Source organism: Malania oleifera, chromosome 2 (genome assembly GCF_029873635.1).
Source record: "Malania oleifera isolate guangnan ecotype guangnan chromosome 2, ASM2987363v1, whole genome shotgun sequence".
Lineage (NCBI taxonomy): Eukaryota > Viridiplantae > Streptophyta > Magnoliopsida > Santalales > Ximeniaceae > Malania > Malania oleifera.
In genome coordinates, this window is record NC_080418.1 from 15978930 (window position 1) to 15999986 (window position 21057).

Below are 21057 nucleotides of genomic sequence, written 5' to 3' on the forward strand. Positions count from 1 at the left end.
GATTAGTGAAAAATAATGTAATATGGTATTATTATATGAGTAGAAATGTTTTGCCTGGAAAATGAGATTTTGTGAAATACTGATATTAGAAAATAATGAAAAGTGGTATTTATTTGTGAGTGGAAATTATTTGCATGAGAAATGACTTTGTACAAATTGTTGATATGAGTATTTTGGGAAAATGTGAAAATACATGAAATATGATATATGATATTACGAGATGATGAAATGTGCACAAAAAATGATGAGAATATTTATATTGAACTGAATTGTGATATACTGGAATATAATTGATGAAATGTCAATACCGTATAATAATTGTGGGTATGTGGTGGTAAACCCTGTTGGATGGTTATGATATTCAACACGGTACCGTTGCGAGTGGTGTTAGTGCAACCACATGGACTCTTGGAGCATGTGGCGTGATAGTCGACTGTGCCATTGTGTAGGGTCGTTGGACCCCCTGAGTCAGGATCAGGGTACTAGGCTGGTCAGTCATACTACAGACGCGATATGTGATATGATATTTGATCTAACTGGGTCGGCCAACCGCGGTTAGATCCAGTCTTCAGGCCGCACAACCTTGACCATGGGGGGAAGCATGGCGTGTATAGAAAGATCCTCAGGGTGGCCATGAGTTACAGACGCGATGTTGTTATTTGATACCGAGGATACTTATGAGCTGGAAAGTAAAGTGGAAATGAAAAGTGAAAGAATGATAAAATTGGATAAAATGAGAAATGAAAGAAAGAATGGAAATTAAGAAATAAAAAATGATAAAATTAAGAAATAGAACAGTGTGAGTTAATAATATAAATAATTAAGGCGAAATGAAACTCTCCGCCTGAGGGCTTACTGAGTAAAGTGAGTGTCCTGATGGGTATTAGATGTGGCTATAGCTGACTGCATAACGTGTTAGGGCAGAGGGAAGCTACCTGTATGGGCGGGTAATCTTCCCTATTCTCAGGAACTTCGTGTGTAAGTATGTGTTGGAAATCATTGAATTTGATAAATGATTTTAAAACTTATAAAAGCTTGTGTTGTATATCTATATGATTATGTGTATGTGAATATCAGTGTATTTTCTCAAATGAAATGGTAATTTGAAAAGTAAAGTGTATTATAATTGTACTTATTTGGCCACACACTGTAAATAATCTATTCCTTCTTACTGAGATGTGTCTTACCCAATTTATCTTAATTTTTCAGGGAATAGAGACCGGCCGGGTGATAGAGCTCCGTGATAGTAGGGAGCTGAGACCCTAATACACAGGGTGAGTTTTTGGACTAGGGGAGATGTAATTCCCCTAGAGTTGAATAGTTATTTTTAGTATGGGAAGGTAGTGTGAATATTTGTATGTACGTTGATACTCTAGGTATTGTATTCTGACTGATATGTGTATATTGTCTTCTGCTGTTAGGTTAAATATAATAAAATACTTTTTACCCGGTACCCAATGCGGGTCGGGTTGTAAGAATGGTAGTAGGATTGTTGACGTGGCCGATTTGTGGATGTTGTGGATTTATGACATGATTATTTATTTATTATTAGGAAAAAAATTGTACGAAAATCGGGGCGTCACAACGAAGGCAGTTAATCGACGAACGTTTATTCCTCGTCAACGAAATTCAGAGCTGAAAATAACCCCTCAGTAACTTCTCGTTGACGAGACGCGTGTCCTCGTCAACGATCTCATCAAGCATGTTCATCGACGAATGTGTTGCGTTCGTCGACGAGACCCTGTTGAATTCCAATTTATAACTTCTTTTCTCTCCTCCTCCTCCTATTATTTAATTATTATAATTCATCGGGTCTCTACAACTTGTTCCAAATTTAACAAGCTAATATTCTCACAATTGATTTTACCTAACAAGTGTCAATATTGTAATTTATGGATTCAAACGGGTTATTCAGATATGGGATTTTAAACTATTAGCAATGGTTCACAAAAAAAAATAAGGATTCAAACAAGTACCGAATTTACCAAGAGATTTTGTTTGGATAACTTAATGTTGTTCCACATGTATTTAGATCATGCCGTAAATCCTTCGTACAAGCTCTGAAACACCAAGACGAACGCAGCTATGGAGTGTTGGGGAAGTGACCATGTGGGTGTATGTTGGTGGTGGCCGTGTGGTGTTGATGGAGGAGCAGATGATGGAGTCACTGGATAGATTAGTGGTCACTCATCACTTGATCTCCGGAGAGAACACCGTAGCCTTACATTACTCACTCACAAGGAGAGGAACACACTTTACAAACTCAAGTAAAGAAATGTTTCTTTTATATTCAACTTTAACTTTATGTCTTTATTCTTACAATGAGAAGGATATATATAAACATAGCATGTGCAAGAAAGCATTAAACAGTCTTAACAACTCTCAACCTAACACAATTAATACTTACTAAAAAAATAAGGAACTCCAACTCATAGGCATACAATTCAAACTTAGTTGTCTTGCACTATTACAATTCAAATTTGAAACTCAAACATATACCAAAAAAGGAAGGTCAAATTCGTGTGGGGCCCACAAGACTGGTGGGGCCTACATGGGTCTTGCACTCGAACTTACTTCAAAATATGAACTGGGGTCTTTTCATACTGAAATTTTTCAAGTAGTCTTCGAACAACTCTACGTGTACCTACAAAATAGTTATGAACCGATGTGAATATCGGGAGGTCGTCCACGTGTCACTATATTTGCAAAAGAGAGATAGTTAAGGCAAATTGATCCTTATCAAGAATTATGAAATTGAACCATGCTATGAGAAATTGTATAAGGCAAAGATGATGGCAATTAATTAATATGGGAGACATGTGAATTGTTACAGGAAAAAAAAAAATATGAGAAAGAATTTAGAGTTTGAAAGACTAATCTTAAGAAGAAATTTTGACTAAAAATAAACCTCCCTTCCCCTTATTTTAAAACCTTTGTATACTTCAAAGCCACGATTAGTGGCCCTCGCACTAGGTCAACAATTGAGGCTTGGTTTTTGAAATATAGTGAGACAGGTTATGGATTGGAATTTAAAGATGCCATGAAAGAATTAGAAAAGGTTAATTTAATAAAAAAACAAACATAGTAATGAAGATTTCACATTGATTGCGCCACAAATAACTAAATTATAAGAATTGAGAGCAAGCAATACTCCAATGCCATTGTTTCTGCAATATACAAAAAGAAAAGAAAAACAAAAAAAAACAAAAAGCCTACCACCTTTACTTCTTTGGCAAACCTCTGTTTATTACGACAACAATCAAATGTCAAAATACAAGAGATAATGCTTGCCATTAATCTAGTGGAAAATTTTAAGAGCAAGCAATGCCTTATCCTAATTCCAACCAACAAAAAAAGAAGGCATATATATATATATATGTGTGTGTGTGTGTGTGTGTGATAAATTTTTGCAACATAGAAGAAAATGTCTTGCTATTCTTCTTCTATAAATCTGCATTTTTACGATGATAGTAAATGTTAAAATATATTTACAATACTAACTTGCTTAGTGTCATGGATATTGGTAGGCGCAATTTAGTTGAAATCAAATTAATCGAATAAATTTTATTGGTTCAGTTCGGCTAAAAATTTATTCGGTTTGATTTGATGTTTATTTTCTTTGAGTTTTAGTTTTCAATTTTCGGTTTGATTTTAAGAGTTAATGTGCTCAGTTAACCAAATTAACCGAATAATATATTTTATAATTAATAGTTATATAGTATATATATATATATATATATATATATATTAAGATTATATATATTTTTATATTTGATATATTTTATATATTAAAATTTTATATATATTATATATATTAAAAAATTAAATCAATTAAAATTGGTTAATTAATTTAACTAAAATTCGATTTGGTCAATTTTAGATTTGGTTAATATGGAATTTAGGTTCAGTTCGGTCAGCAAGATTTTTTGATCAAATTTTTTTGATTAATTTGGTTCTAAATTTACCACATCAATCGAATACTCACGCCTAACTCATGGGTTTGTTTGAGAAAGAAAAAAAAAAGAATAAAATCCATTTTTATAATGTTTGTTTCTATATGAAATACTAATAAAAATAAAATTTGTTATAATATAATTAAAATATTAAAAAAAATATTAATATTGTGTAAAATCAAAATTTTGTTTACCAATGATACTTTACTTTCTCACTTTTCTTGACAAAAATATATATTTCTTCATATTTTTCTTTACTTTTTCTAATACTTTCCAGATTCCAATCAAGACTTCACTTCAACTAACAATGAGAAAAAAAGGAAATAAGAAGAAGAAGAAGAAGAAAATAAGAGCTTTGAGCAATAATAATAATAATAATAATAATAATAATAAATATTTTTATTTTTATTATTATAAATAGATAAATAAATAAATAAATGAAGAAGTTAAAGCCGGTGTGCTGCTGCTACCTTCACCAGAGGCAGAAACACATATAACCAGTGAAGTGTTTATTTGCCTACTTCCTGCTAATACTTTTTCGAGACATTCTAAAGCACACAGTAACTAAAATCTCAAGTTCTCTCTCACCTCGAAACCCTAAAGCAGTCTGTTTCGCGAATTTCAAGAACCTTAGATTTTCCACTCCGAAGGTCGTTTATGATCATTCAATTTTTTAGTTATTGCCCGTTGTTTACTTCAATTTCTGTAAATAGTTTGGTGTGGTCTCTGCTTCTATTATCGTTATTGAGGAGCTATCACGACCTTTATTACTTTCCGTGAATTCGAAGGCTTCGTGCATTTCATTATTTGTTTACTCATTCATTCGAAATGATTGGTGTCGCTCTTTCGAGCTGGCATTGTTTGGTAGCAGAAGTTACCACTTTGTGATCTGTTTTTGGCGCTGTATAAATGCAAGTGTTCTGATCTTTGTGTTTCGTGGATCAGGAGAGAAATCAGGGTTCGGATTTCTTTGCTCTGAACCTAACGATCAGGTCAGGCGCCTACCTCTTTTTGTGTTTTGTTATGGAATTGAAGTGTTGGATGAAGTAGAAATTGAAATGTCTCAGTAAATCGGTTTTAGCTTGTGAAATTGTCTGAAGATGATTGTCTGTATTTGTTGATAAACATTCCAGGTATTGAGAATTAGAGGAGATCTAATAATGGCGAAGAATTCTTCTAACGGGGAGCACCAAACGACATCAAAACCACCTCCTACACCGTCTCCTTTGCGGAATTCTAAATTTTTTCAGGTAGGATTGCACATTTGCATTTGTTTGATTGTTTTGAACGGCTTAAACAGTTAGATGTTGATTTTTTTTTGTTCATATATGGGATACCTAAGCATCTAGAACGTTGCTAGTTGATAGCGATTGTGATTTGTGCTTGGTATCCATTTTGTTCAATCAATTTTCTGCATGAAGTTTTGGGTGCAAGACTGCTGCATGTCCTTGACCTTATATTAGTGCCGCTGTATATTTGTATTTTAACTCACTTTGAAAATATATTGTGTTTTTGCTGTAAGAAATGAACTTTTCATTCTCATTAAGCAAGACATGGACTGTATTACTGAACGACCCTGCTCCATATCTTCCAAACTAGGGGAAGTTTGGTGCTTAGTTGATCTATAAGTTGATCTATAGGATATTTATCAAAAATCAGCAGACAAACTTTTATAATAAAAAAAAAAGCAACCAAATGAATTACAAGAGTAATTAGCTTTGCAAAGAGGAATAATAGGATCCAAGGTCCTCTATTCAGCTTCAGATTGAAGCTTTAGGAATGCAAAAACCATAGCGGATCTTGCCCATTGTATCATCAAGTTCTCTAATTTGGTAGCTTTGTGTGCATATGAAGTTCTCTCTTTGCTCTTAGGATTCCCGTCCTTGTGTAGTTTAGCTGAGATTTGTAAGTTACATGTTTTAGGGAGTTCTTGTGCCATGATTGTACTAAAATCACCATTTTTTCACTTTTGTGGTCACTTGTTCATTTATGTGATATTGTTGTTCCACAGTCAAATATGAGAATTTTGGTTACTGGAGGAGCTGGGTTTATCGGATCTCACTTGGTGGACAAACTAATGGAAAATGAAAAGAATGAGGTGAGCATGTTTTTTGTATCCTATAACTCTCTCTTCTCTCTCTCTCATCTACTCTCTATCTCTGTGCATGTGTGTATATGTATGTGCACGTGGGTGGTGGATTGAGATTTCTGAGTTGATTTATAATGAAAAAAAAAAAAAACGAAGTGGATACTATTATTCATAACAAAAGAGTGTGTATATGAGTACTAAAAAAAAGTGTGAAAATGAACCAAATTCAGAATCACCCAAAACCTCTCTTGGTATTTTCTCGTCGACGAATCACACCCTCATCGACGAGCCCCATATGCAACATCGTCGACGGACGCTTCTGCTTTTGCCTCTTTTTAATTTCCTTTTCTCCCTTCCTTTTATTAGTTAAATATTATAATTCTTCTAGGTCACTACATTTGGCCTATGTGAAGGAAGTATCAGAAGGGGAGTTGATATTAGAGGATATCTCGGTGGTGAGGGATTTTCCTGATTTTTTTTCCCAAGGATTGGTCGGGACTACCTCCTAATCGAGAGGTAGAATTTACTATTGATCTAGTTTCAGGGACAGCGTCGATTTCTAAAACGCCGTACAGAATGGCACCGGTAGAACTAAAAGAATTGAAGGAACAACTACAGGAACTGTTAGATAAGAGATTTATTCGGCCCAGTATGTTGCCCTAGGGAGCGCCGGTATTATTTGTGAAGAAGAAGTACGGGTCGATGAGAATGCGCATCGACTATAAGAAAATAAATAAAGTGACTATTAAGAATAAGTACCCACTTTCCCGCATCGATGATTTGTTTGATCAGTTATAGGGGACATAGATTTTCTCGAAAATAGATCTATGGTCTGAATACCATCAGGTGAAGGTTAGAGCATAGGATGTTTTAAAGACAGCATTTAGGACTCGGTATAGCCACTACAAATTCTTGGTTATGCCGTTTGGACTGACAAATGATAAGAAAAGGCAGTGCCTAACCTACTTAGTGTAATGTAAAATGAATAAAATAGTTGTGTTCATCACTAATTTATGCATCTAATACTTTTTTCAGGTAATTGTCGCTGATAACTACTTCACTGGTTCAAAGGACAACCTTAGAAAATGGATTGGTCATCCAAGATTTGAGCTCATACGACATGGTACTTCATTTTCTTTTAGTTTGTCGCTAATTACATATGCATATCTGGTGTACATTGGTCCATGCCTCTCTTGATTAGCAATATGGTCCACAGGCCCAGCTCTGATATATTTATCCTTTTCCCTTTTTGTTTGATGCGATTGAGCATGGGAGTGAATTCTTATAGTAATTCAGTTATTTGTTCATTTGTCAAATATAATCTAGACTGCAGAAAAAAAATGTGTTTTTCTCCAAGAAATATGTTTATACTCATGATTTTTTATTTCCAACCAAATTTATATGTGTCTCCTCTTTGATAGAAATAAGTCAAATAAGTGTTGCACATCAGAAACTGAGTTAGCATCCATTTCTATCTTTCCTTTTAACTTTCCATGCTGTATTATGCTTATATGAAATGGATGCTTTAAAATGATGTGCATCTTAAGTTAACATCACAATGAACCTCTTTATTTTGTGTATAATTTCTTTTACAATGTGCCATATTTGGTACGGAGGATAATTAAACTCTATTCTTTCTTTTACAGATGTCACGGAACCATTGTTGATTGAGGTTGATCAGATCTACCACCTTGCATGCCCCGCTTCTCCAATTTTCTATAAATACAACCCTGTAAAGGTGATTATGTTTTTGTTTTGTCATCATCAATTTTTTATAGTCTGTATTCTAACTTCTAGCACATACTTGTCATCTACTTGCCAATTGTGGCAGAACAACTTGCACATTCTGTTTGCTGCTTTTTAAATCCTGAAAGTAAAATAATAATAATAATAATAATAATATCATTGTACTGCATGTTTTGCATTCTCATACTGATTTCAATTCCATAATTAACTCCTCAAACTGTGTTATTTCTGGTCATTCTATTTTTTATTTAAAGAAGCATAATGTAGCATTTGTTTTCCGTGTTAAGGCAACAACAAAATAATCAATGTCCTAAAAAAGGAGAAACTTGAGTGCTTCCTCAGCATTCTCAATTCAGAATAGCGTCCTAAAATTTGAGATGGTTGCTTGTTCTCAGTGAGGGAAAAAGTGTAATCAACAATAATTGATGGCCTTTCACACACTTTCAGGAAAAAAACCATCTTTTGCTTGAGGATATGGTAGTAGATGAAGGCGCGCGCTCGCGCACTCACTTACTCACACACTCACTCTTGCATAAACATTGCTTTTCATATGTATCTCTTTGCTTACTTTTGCACAGTAACTATGTCCTCATAACCACAATATGAACCTATGGTGCTTGCAGACAATAAAGACAAATGTGATTGGCACACTGAACATGCTAGGACTTGCCAAGCGAGTTGGAGCAAGGTTCGCAAATTTAAATTATTTTATCAAGTTGACTGGTGTCATAAATTTTACTTCATTTGATGATGTTGACAGGATTTTGCTTACATCAACCTCTGAGGTATATGGAGATCCACTTGTGCATCCCCAAACTGAGAACTACTGGGGTAATGTGAACCCAATTGGTACGTACACCTGTCATCTTGAGCCAGTTCTTTCTTCTTTTTTTTTTTGGGGGGGAGGGGGGGGGGGGTGGGGGCGCGATCACTTTTAAATGATGTAACAGGTATATATTATTATAAATATTTGTTAATTCAGCATAGTTGCATCTTCTTTGTTCAAAACTATTTAGAATTTTATAGATGTGCATGTGCCATGTGCAAAAGAAACACAATGATCTGTAGATTTGTTTGGACAGTTCTGGAGAATTTCTTTGTTGGTTGTTTTCATGAGGTTTACTGGGAAACCAAAGATCTTTTCTGATGATTATCTATTGACATATTGCATTTTCCTTGGTAGAAAATGCAATGACTATATTGTAACCCAATTTTTGAATACTTGTTTATGGACTATGGTAAGTGTTGAGTAATGTCAAAACAGCATAATCCATATTATAAATGCATTCTTACATTCACTTTATTTGTTGAGAATCAAAATAACATTTCATGTCAGTATTATTCCAGTAGGCGTGTCTGTGTACGCCATCCAGAGCACAACTTTTGAGAGGGGGCAGGTTGCCATTCAATTAATCCATGCGAGTGTAGAATGCCAATATCTTTCCTATGCCCATGTGAAATCATTTGTTAGATTATAATATTTGAACAGCTGTAGAAGCAATATGGGTTGCGTTTTATGTGATAAAAATAATAAATTTGCATTTTTTACCTCTTTTTTTGTAATTTAAAACCGAAGATTTTGTGCTGCAGGAGTTCGGAGCTGCTATGATGAGGGAAAACGTGTGGCTGAGACCTTGATGTTTGATTATCACAGGCAACATGGGATAGGTAAATCCAATGATTTTGCTTCTATGAATAAGGTTCAGGTTTACCTGAATTTAGTTTTAGTGATGTAATACTTCCTTTTGAATGACAGAAATACGCATTGCTCGTATATTTAACACTTATGGACCTCGCATGAATATTGATGATGGCCGTGTTGTCAGCAATTTTATAGCTCAGGCACTTCGGTAAGACTATGCATGTCTGTAGCTTTTGATGATCTAAAGCTGCTGCTTCTTTTTGTTTTGTGCTTTATTGTTGTTTAAGGGGCTAATTAGTGGAGTTTCTGGGGACTCGTTTCTGTTTCACAGCATTGGATCAAGTGTAAAAGATGGAGAGTATTTGTTTTTTAACAAAATGACTGAAATTTTGAGTCTTTAACTGTATTATGTGTTAAGTGCATTTGTACAGATATATAGGAAATCATGCTAATTGCTAAATGTTGTACTGCATTTTGCTGCCTATATTTTGATCAAGTGGATGAGCTGAAACCTCTGTCCTTGATTCATATTAAGAGCTGTAAACACCATTTTCACTTGATGTTCTCAACTTCTGTAGTAATGAGCCATTGACTGTTCAAGCTCCTGGAACACAAACTCGCAGTTTCTGTTATGTCTCTGACATGGTATGCGAGCAATATGCATTCATTTTATAACATTACAATTATTGAATTGACCACCTATTGTGTACTCACATTTTCCATTATTGCTCCCTCCCCACGAGGGATGCTAAAGGTTGATGGCCTCATTCGACTTATGGAAGGAGAACACACTGGACCAATCAACATCGGAAATCCAGGTTCTTTTACAAGCGTATTTATGCTTATCTAGATAGATTCGTCATACTCAAGAATCATTTTGTCATCTCATGCATGCTTGTGTGTGCGCATGCAAATCTTATTCTGGTGGGGGTGTGTTATTGCATATGTACGACTGCATAAATATTTTCATTGCTATTACTGACTTGGTCTAATTTCTCATAAAATTTAGGTGAATTTACCATGCTTGAACTTGCTGAGACAGTGAAGGAGGTTAGTTCTTCTTCTTCTTCTTCTTCTTCTTCTTATTTATTTATTTATTATATTTTTTGGCTGAAGATTCATTCTCAGTAAGAACAATGCTTACAATATCTGTCCTGGCCCATAGGCCAGGCTGTGAAGTCCTCTTGATGAAGGACAAATCCAAAAGGTGGATTTTCATAATACTTCTTTGCAACCTGTGCACATTTAAGCTCATAATGTGCCATGCCATTAGATTTCCTGCTCAGATATTTAACATGACAAGCAAAGAACTTGTTTTTCAGAGTGCGGATGTCTTTTAAGTAGAATTTCAGAATCCCATGATGGGCACTCTCCTTTCAAAATATGTGAAACTAACCACTTTTGCATCAGAGAGGATAAGAACTCCCTGCCAATTTAACTAAAGAGCTTCTTTAAGGTCTTCTCTGATGGCCCATGATTTGGCTTGGTAAACTGAGTTTCTTTCTTCAAAAATCTCCACCATCCCTGATGGCTGGGGATTTCCCCCCAGCAAAACTCAATGTCATTGACTAGGCCATTTTGTTTCAGTAAATATCTGTATTGCGTTGGGACAAATTTGAGGAACTAGTTTCAGTAGATCCTTTATAAGTCATATTAAGTTTTAAAAGTCCCTGTGAAATTAAGTGTGCTTCTGATGCTCAAACAATGAACATCAGCTACAAGGTGTGAAGTTGGTGCTTGCAAGTACAAGGCAGGGACCAAATTGAGTTGCGTGATGGAACAGAGAAACATACTTTCATAAATGGCACCAGAACAGAGGCGCACACAGCTTCATAAGTTGTACCAATAACTTTCATTATCATTGGTTCTACAATATACGTTTCCTAGGGAAGAGAACTTGGGAATATGATGGACAATGTTCTGTGAACTAGAAATTTGGTCATACCCTCATCATGGACCATGGGTGTCTTGAGACTTGAAATATTTCTTTGTGAGTTAGATTAGCTGCAGGATTTTGGAGCAAATGATAATAAACACTGAATGATGTGATTGCAGCTCATTAATCCTGAGGTGGAGCTGAAAGTGGTGGAAAACACTCCGGATGATCCAAGACAACGGAAGCCAGACATCACAAAGGCAAAGGAACTGCTAGGGTGGGAACCAAAGGTCAAGTTGCGCGATGGCCTTCCCCTCATGGAGGAAGATTTCCGACAGAGGCTTGGAGTCGCCAAAAAGAAATGAACCACCACAATGCAAAACACAGTAAGTAATACATACACAACCAGCAACAATGACGAGGTCTCAGACATTTCACCAAAAACGGAAAACATCAGAGCACATTTTAGCTCACAAGTATGTGTTGTGAATGTCCCTTTTGAAAATAATTTTTTAAGCATGTTATAGGAGAATAAATGGACGAGTAGATAGCAATACTGAGGAATTGTGGAAGCTTTATCCTTTGAACTGAGATTTCATGTATTCCCTTTTTTGTTCTTTGGTTGAGAGTCTTGAGACTGCTTCTTCTTGCTTGTGATTCCCTCAATTGCCTTTTTGTTGATTGAAAAAATTGTTCCCCACTGTGTTGGCAGAAAGTATTCGGGAAATGCAGAGCACAAGACGTCTAATTCAGAAGAGTGACATTCCTGATTAGTCTTTATTTGGATTAAGAATTTTGGAATATATATATGATTCTTGTTTATTCTCTTCATACAAAAAATTAGTAAAAGTAAATAAAATTTAAAAATAAGAAACTAATGACATGTAACATAATTTTTCTTTCCGTTGAGATATTTTTATATTCTCATACTTTTATTGTGCATTCTCTTATCTCTCTTACCTTTTTTTCCTCATCTACCTCATTCTCCGTAATCATGCCACAGTCAATCACATCTTTTGAGTGACGAAACTATGAATCGTCTTTTCCAGCCCTACACTTTATTCCTCCTCTTTGAAGAGATTTATAACAATCAACATTACACCTTTCATTTGGAATTATTTATAAAGAAATGTTTTAAAAAAAAAAATAGCAATCTGTCAAAAAAGCATTATTTAAAAGTAATTTAAAAATTACTTATTGTAAGACAAATGCCTAGAGTTTTTTTCCCTTTTTTCCTTTTTTTTTAAATATATTAAATAATATCTTTTCTGAGAAAATATTTCTCGGAATAACCCTAACGTAATCTTGCTACTTAGAGTAGCGAGATTTGCCATGTGTCATTTCCATAAAAAAAAATTATTTAATATATTTTAAAAAATAATAAATCTAGAAATAAATTATTCTGTGTAATAAATCGGAAAATAAATATTAAAAAAATTTATTGTATAATAAATTAAAATTTTGAACTTTATTTTAAATTATCAATTTTAATTGTACCTAAAATTTATATATATATATATATATATATATATATATATATATATATATATATATATATATACATTGACAGTTTGTTAAAGGGATAGAAAATATAACGTTCAAAAATATTATTTATTTTTGAAAAATGTTTAAAAATAATAATATATATTTAGAGTTTAAAATTTAAATTATGAATATGATTTTTATGTATTTGTACAAAAAATAAATATATTTTTTTAATTTTACCCAAATTTAAACTTGACTCTCGAATTCAAATTCCCATATATAATTTTTTTATTTTAATTATTAACTGATTTTTTATGATCGATGAATAGAAAAAATCAAAGAAAAAAGTTGATTCTTTTTAAGAGACCAAAAAAAAAAAAAAATTTGTGTTGGCTTTTTTTGAGGTTAAATATTCTTAAGTCAAATATTTGTGTAATTAATGTATTTATTTATGGATTCTAATTATGTGGGATACTCTTTCTAAGACTACTTCTTAAGTGTTTCCACTTATTATTTTGTTCAATTAATAAAAAAAAAAAATGAGAGAAGATTAAGATATGATAATTATGTATATATTTATTATTCAAAGTAAAGATGAATTATCTTTATTATAAGAGATGAGAAAAAAAAATGTTAAAGACTCGCTTAGTTGTGGAAGATATTTTTTATTTTCTAATATTTAAAATTTTAAAAAGTTATAAAAATTTAGCTTTTTTAAAAAAATATTTTGAATATACATATAAAAAAGCTATAAAATTGGGTTTAAATACCCAGAAAATATAATAAATAAAAGAAATTAAAAAAAATAGATTTTCGGCTGAGAAAGGAGAAAAATCAACGACGATTTTTTGGAGAGGAGAGAAAACCGGTGACGGTTTTGGGGATTTGTCGCAGGACAGTAAATAAAAACTATTTCAAACTCTAAATAATTCTCTTTACATTTTGTTAATTTATTATTTATTAAATATAATTCGCCTAATTATCAACAAGACATTCAAATTAGGATCATTTGTTAGCAACTTTTAAAAATTAAATTGTGGTATCCAAAATAATATGTGAATCGCTTTAATTTAAAATTTTAAACAGAAGATAATATTTTTTATATTTAGTGAAAAATATAAAAATATATATTTTAAAATTTTGAGATTTGTTCAAAAATATATATATTTATCTTTATATTTAATATAAAAATATATATTTTAAAAAAATTATTCTGCTTAATAAATCGGGAAATAATTTATTACACAGAATAATTTATTTCTCAATTTATCATATTTTAAAAAAATATATCAAATAATATATATTTTATGCAAATGACATGTGGTAAATCTCGCTACTCCAAGTAGCGAGATTACGTTAGGGTTATTCCGGGAAATATTTTTCCAGAAAAGGTATTATTTGATATATTTAAAAAAAAAAAAAAAAAAGGAGAAAAGGAGAAAAAACTCCAAATGCCTGTTCAAGTACAATCAAACGCTGGCGAGTACTTAATTTAAGTACTTTTCATGGAGTAAGCACATAGCTACACTAGTTTCCAGTTCACCTGCATAACCAGGGCAGGACGTTAAGACTGTATTATGCACCAAGAAGAGCTACAGAAAAATTAAGAAAAAAAAAAAAACAAAGAAAGAAAGAAGACCGCAAATTTTATAGTAGATGAATAATTTCTAGTTTGTAAGGGAAAAACTCACCCTAAGGATCTATATTCTATCGTTCATTGCAACAAATAGATCTATCAGTCCTATGATCAGAACAAGAATGCCATACTCCACACGGTACTCATCCTCAAACATAACATTATGATTGTGCCGCACCTGAGCTTAAAACCAGGGGGGAGGGGCGCACGAATGAAATTAAATGATACGCTTCTACAGCAATTCTATCTCTAGTAGATTGGCAAATGACGATTCAGACAGTTCAAATCTTGCAGCAATATTCATTCAACAAGGTGCCACCACCAACCCTAATTCCACACCTGAGATAATCTGAGGGATATCATAGATTCATAACCAGCTCAAAAAGATGCAGATGTGAAGTGTTCATTGCAAAAGAATGCCCTCATGAGAAAAATGTATAAGTTGAAGTGCAACACCATTCAATTCAATAAATAAACTTTTACAAGCAAACTAATAAACTATATCCTAATTTAGGACATGCAGATTCTTCACTTGGATAAATCAGCTTTTCGACTTCAAGCATTTGATTAAAATAATCACCTCTCACACCCAAGAAATAAACAAATATAATAACCCTATGTTTGGGCTAGGCCTTCAATTTGGATTTATGTGAATTTAGATAAAAATTAATATAAAATTGCATTGAGTTTTGCGAGAATGGAAGGTCAATGAACATTTTTGATTAATGGATTATGGTGGCTTTTAGCTTTCAAAATGTCATGAGAGTTAATAGGGAAGTGGAAGGGTTTTTTTTCCTATTAATGCCTACTTTTACAGGGAGTGGGATAATAGCTATATATATAGGGTTGGATATTGTCCTCTTGCCACCAATCTTTCTCTCATCAGTTTACCCAAATGATCTGGTGAAGAATAGAGATAGAAAGAAGGCTAGGCGAGAGAAATGATTCCTACAAGTCTTCTTCAAAGACTAATTTACATCATGACTGATCCAGATATGTTTGTTTAAGGATTCTTTAGTTTTCAGCATAAAAGGAAATATATGTGAAAATCATGATAATTAAACATCCTATAATTTCACCAAAATAACAAAATAAATTCTTACATGTGGTATCAGAGTTAAGGTTGAAATTATCATATTTTTCCTTCAATATAGAAATTGATTTTGTTAACTGTGTAATGTTTAGCGTTCATGATGTTTGTTCGTTTTATTTCATAAAATTCCTTTGTTTGTTAGATTTAATGAAATATTGATGGATGCATATAGTCGTTGGATTTATTGGATTGTTATATCATGATTCCAAAATCGTCATCACCTCTGCAGTGATATATTGTGCTAATTACATATCTAAGGAAAATTTATGTCTAGGAAAGTGAGACTTAAGCGGTTCATTGTGACCCCCCACTTACTTAGAATTTTACCTAGTATAATTTAGCACAATCATCATTGGGCCCACTGTCATATCATCAGTACGACCTCATCAAATGGTGTTATAACAATCTAGGAATATTTCGTTATGCACGCTTTATTGTTTGAGTTTAGTATGGACTCACTTACATTGGGTTAATAAAAGTATTTATGCATGCAACGAATGAAATGTTATGGGCCGAATTTTATATATCTTTCATGATGAAAATCTTATTCTAGGATTTTATTTATTTGCTGTGAGCTTGGACAATTTTTGCTAAGTAAGGTATCAATCAATGTTTATTTTATAGTTAGCACGTTGTCACCAAAGTGATCTTACTAAGAAAAGTTATAAACATTGATTTGAAATATGATTTTGTAAAAATTATTACAAAATGGTTATTTGATTATTATGGTTGACCCAAAGGTGAATCAACTTTCAAGTAATCATTGAAATTGTAGAGACCCAAAAAATTTAATAACAATGAAAATGATAAAGGAAAAGGAAAAAAAAAAAAAAAAGAAGGAAGAAATTTGAAGGGGGGCAAAGACAACAGGGACTCGTCGACAAATGCCCTATGCTCATCGATGAGAAGATCCCCAGAGCCAAAGAAATTTCATATTTTTATGGATCGTCGACGAACCTATTGTTCTCATCGATGAGTGTTCTTCGTAGACTTGTCAATGAATCTTTTGTTCTCGTCGACAAGTACACGTGGACCTACATCTTATAAATATGGTGTAAGTCATTTTTTCAGCGAAATTTCTCTCCCCACACTCTCTCCCTCCAGGGCTGCGGCCTTCATCCCTTCTCTCTTCAATTTCTCTCCGATTATAGCCCAATTTGACGATGAGAAGCTATCATGAAGTTGTAGGGGCGATTCTCGGCAAGTTAATCGGAACAGATTTTTAATTTGGGGTTTTTAGGCACCACTCCAATGCTGAGGTAACCATGGTAATTGTTGAAATTAAGTTGATTAAATGGAGTATTTGGGCCTAGAGATATTTATATGAATATGATTCTGGGGTTGATGTTGATTGAACTGGGGGAAAATATGATTTCAAATTTTGAATTCCGAACGCCGCGGGTGTGGATTTAAGGATTTTGAGGTCTCTCAGTGAGCAAGTAAGGGGAATAAACTATAACAGGTATTTTTGGGAAAATTAATTGTTGAGTAAGAATATGAAAATGATAATACGGTAATTAGTTTTGAAAAACAATGATATAGATATTCTCCCTGTGATCACTATATTATGATTATCAGTTAAACTTTGTGTGACATGAGAAATATGAAATAATGATTTTATACTAGGAATGTGATTGAAATTGAAATATGTGATTTGTACTGAGAAATGAGACTATGATATATTGAAATGTTTTATACAGATATGAAGATATGGAAAACCTAGTATTGTTTTTAAATATATAAGTGTGATGATATGAAATTTTTATACATAAATGATGAAAAGTGAAACACAAATATGCTTTTACTAGAAAATAATGAATTGTGATATATGAATATATTTTTAGTGAGAAACAATGAAATATGATATACAGATATGTTTTTACAGAAATATGATAAAATGTGAGATATAGATATGTTTTTACTCAAATGATGATATACGTAATATACACAGAGATGTTTTATACAGAAATGTTGAATTGAGATACATAGAGATATGAGATGAAATGAATACAGATATGATGGAAATGATACAGAAATGATGAGAATAATACTAATGTGATGAGATATACAAACGTGATGAAATATGAAAACAGAAAGGTGAAAATGAGAACCCTGATGGACCATAGTTGTATAGAGAGCATGGTACCGTTGCTAGCATAGTGTTGAGTGCAACCACACGTCTGGTTTAAAGTGTGGCGAGATAGACGATTAGGCCTGTGAAGGGTTGTGTTACCCCGTGGGGTCCGAACCAGGATTGGGTAGGTCATTCGTACTACAAACACGTTCCCCGTTTTGATCTAACTGGGTAGGCCAGCCGCGGTTAGGTCCAACCTTCAGGCCGCACAACCCAGTCATGTGGGGTGAATACATGACAATGAGATTGGAATATCCTTAGGATGGTTACTCATTACAGACACAATAATTGTAACACAGATATGATAATCAACCATGAGCTACAAACATGTCGTGTTGTATACTGGTGGATGCTCATAAGCTAGAACTTGTCTATGGAAAGTGAAATGAAAGATAATTGTATATTTCATATGTGATGAATAGCCACGAGTTACAAACACATGGTGCTAAATGCGAGTGGATACTCATAAGTTAGGATATGATTATGAAAAATGAAAATTTATGAAAATACATTGATATATGATTATGTGAAATGAAAACTTATGAAAGCTATTGAAATGTGAATATGAGAAATGGAAGCTTATGAAAATAGGTTTTTACCTATATATATGATTATGAGTACATATCTGTATATATTTTCCTAGTTGATATAATTATTTGAATGAATATGTTATTATACAAAAGAATTCATACTGCCACACACTATGAATAATTTATTTCGTCTTACTAAGAGGTGTCTCAACCAAAATCTAAACATTTCAGGGAATCAGGACAGACCAACGAAGAGAGCTCCGAGATAGAGGAGAGTTAGTACCCTGATAATCAGGGTAAGTATTTTGAGTTGGGGAATGTGTTTAGTATAATCCCTAGAGTATTTTGTGGATTTTGGGGATGTATTTAGATATGTGTTTGTATGGATGGATAGTACTTTGGTTATTTGTATTTGGGATGGTGTATGTAATGACTTCTGCTGTTAGGTATATTTATATGGAATGGATTGATTACCTGGTACCCCACTTCGGGTCGAGTTATCTTGATATATGGTATTAGAGGTTTTTTTTTTTTTTTTTTATTTTATATTTGGCAAAGATGTTTGATAGATGAAATATTATTAAAAAAATGGTAGAAAATCGAAGCGTCACAATTTGGTATCAGAGCCTAGGTTGTTAGGTTCTGCAGACTTCAAAGGAATATAATACCAAAGTATAGTAATGGATTGTGATAGAAGTATGAGATGGGTAGACTAGGATATGAGTCAGTCATTTTTTAGGATAAGATTGGAATTTAGGGTTCTATCTTGCTACCTGGAGGCAGATCATTCTGTGGTGGTTTCTGTGATTTTCCTGGGATGACGATTCCAAGAAAGCCATAATAAATTATCGTCGGTTCTTGTTTCTAAGTAGTAAGACTGAATCTTAAATTGGGAAATGAGAATGTTAGGATGAATGGTTATAGAAGAATGATTTATGGTCCATAGTTTGATGAGTGTATTGGTTGCGTTATAATGAAAGAGTTTTAAGACTGCTTTGTTCTATTTTCAGGATGGACCTTGGAAAACATATAATACATGAACATACGTAATATCCACACGGCCTCGTGCCGAAAACATAGATACGGCCTTGCGCCAAAATCATACGTATGGCCTCGTGCCAAAATCATAGTAAATATATATATATGGCCTCACACCAATAACATCAATACGGCCTCGTGTCGATAGCATAATAAATACGACCTCGCGCCAAATACATTTCAGGTTTTTACATTTGAAAATGACTTATTTATCATATATTCGTCAACTCAATATAACATAACCCATCTTTCCAAAATACCTGAGAATGTGTTTTACTCGTAAAAGCATTCATATTTTATCTCATTTCACGTAAAATAATATTCATGCCACACATGCTCTATTAAAAGTCATACTTCATATTTTAAAATCATAATTTTCTGACATCTCATACATACATATACTTTTTTAAGCATCATAGCAGTATTTTCCCAATCTTACATTTCATTCATAATAAACGAATATATCATATGTTTTTCTAAAAATAAATCTACTCATAATCAATAATAGTTTGCATGGAAAAGAACTGCTTTAGTTTACTCTCTTACCTGGCTACTGAGAAAGCCCCTCAAATTTCCTAACCTAACCCCCGTAGGATTTCCTACTCAATACCCTAAAACTCAAAATTCCCAGTATTAAACGTCCATATTTTCATGTGTACATCAATTTCTATAACTACCTCAAAGTCTAATTTGGCTTAAAAAGCCTTACCTCAACTTTGGGATGATTTCTAACTTCGTTTTCTCGACGATCCACTCCGGCAAACTTGTGGAGAACTTCGCCAGGAGAGTCACGGTAGCCTTAAATCTTCGATCCAGCGTAAAACCAGCCCAAAATCGAAGAGAAAGAGTGAGAGAGCCGAAGAGGAGAGAGAGAGAGAGAGATTTCTAAAAATGAGATTTTTTTTTTCCAGATTTCCATATTTATAAAGCAGCGAGATTCGTCGACGAGCCCGACCTTCATCGACGAGTCCTTCACAAATTTTGTCGACGAGACCTTGTATTCGTCAATGAAATTTAGGCTACCTCAGAACCCCTCTCGGTATTTTCTCATCGACGAAGCCCTGTGCTTATCGACGAAATCTTTAGAGCCTTCGTCGACGAAGCTTGGCAGCTTCCCTTCTTTTCCCTTTTTCAAATTTTCCTTTCTTTATTATTTAAATTTCATTTAAAAATTCGGGTCGTTACAATCACAACCTTGTTTTATTCCATAAAACACTAGTATGTTCTCATAGAATACAAAATCTCAACTCAGATAAGCCTGCTAATACTGAAAATACCCAAATAATTTACTTACCCTGAATTTGGGATGGTGCCTAAGTAGGCCTAACCAATGACTTACTCCAACAGATATGAAGAGAATCTTCCCAGGAGTAGCGTGGCGGCTTTGGATCGTCAACCCGGCGAAAAACGAGGTCGAAAACATAAAGAGAAGCAGAGCAACCCGGCTAGAGAGAGAAAAAATGGAGAAGAAAATAAATTTTCTCGTAGAAAGACGATTTTCGGCCTTATATAAAATGCTTGTCCACGTGGCCTCGTCGATAAGTCCATGAAGGAGGTTCACCGACGAGCACTTAACCCTCGTCGACAAGTTTCAGACCTTGGAACCAGTCTCTTGGTAAGTTCTCGTCGACGAGACACGCATCCAAGTCGACAAGCCCAAGAAGCCAATTCGTCGACGAACTCCTAACTCTCGTCGATGAGTTTCAAGACCCGAAAATAGTCCCTCAATAAACTCTTGTCGACGAAACACGCGCCCACGTTGATGAGCCAAGAAGGATGCTCGTCAACGAGACCCTAAAAGTCCCTTTTTAAAATTCCCTTTCCTTTCCTTTCCC

At 33.6% G+C, this 21057-nt stretch overlaps 1 protein-coding gene across 1 annotated transcript; it reads left to right on the forward strand.

The window, feature by feature from the left end:
* Window positions 1–4395: 4395 nt before the first annotated feature.
* On the forward strand, window positions 4396–12006 carry LOC131149554 (UDP-glucuronic acid decarboxylase 6). Its single transcript, XM_058100101.1, has 14 exons — window positions 4396–4603; window positions 4899–4945; window positions 5087–5203; window positions 5965–6051; window positions 7078–7165; window positions 7689–7780; window positions 8412–8476; window positions 8549–8637; window positions 9379–9456; window positions 9545–9638; window positions 10009–10075; window positions 10185–10248; window positions 10440–10480; window positions 11486–12006. Exons 3-14 carry the CDS (start codon window positions 5114–5116, stop codon window positions 11669–11671), a joined length of 1041 nt encoding a protein of 346 aa, XP_057956084.1. The 5' UTR covers window positions 4396–4603; window positions 4899–4945; window positions 5087–5113; the 3' UTR covers window positions 11672–12006.
* Window positions 12007–21057: the final 9051 nt, after the last annotated feature.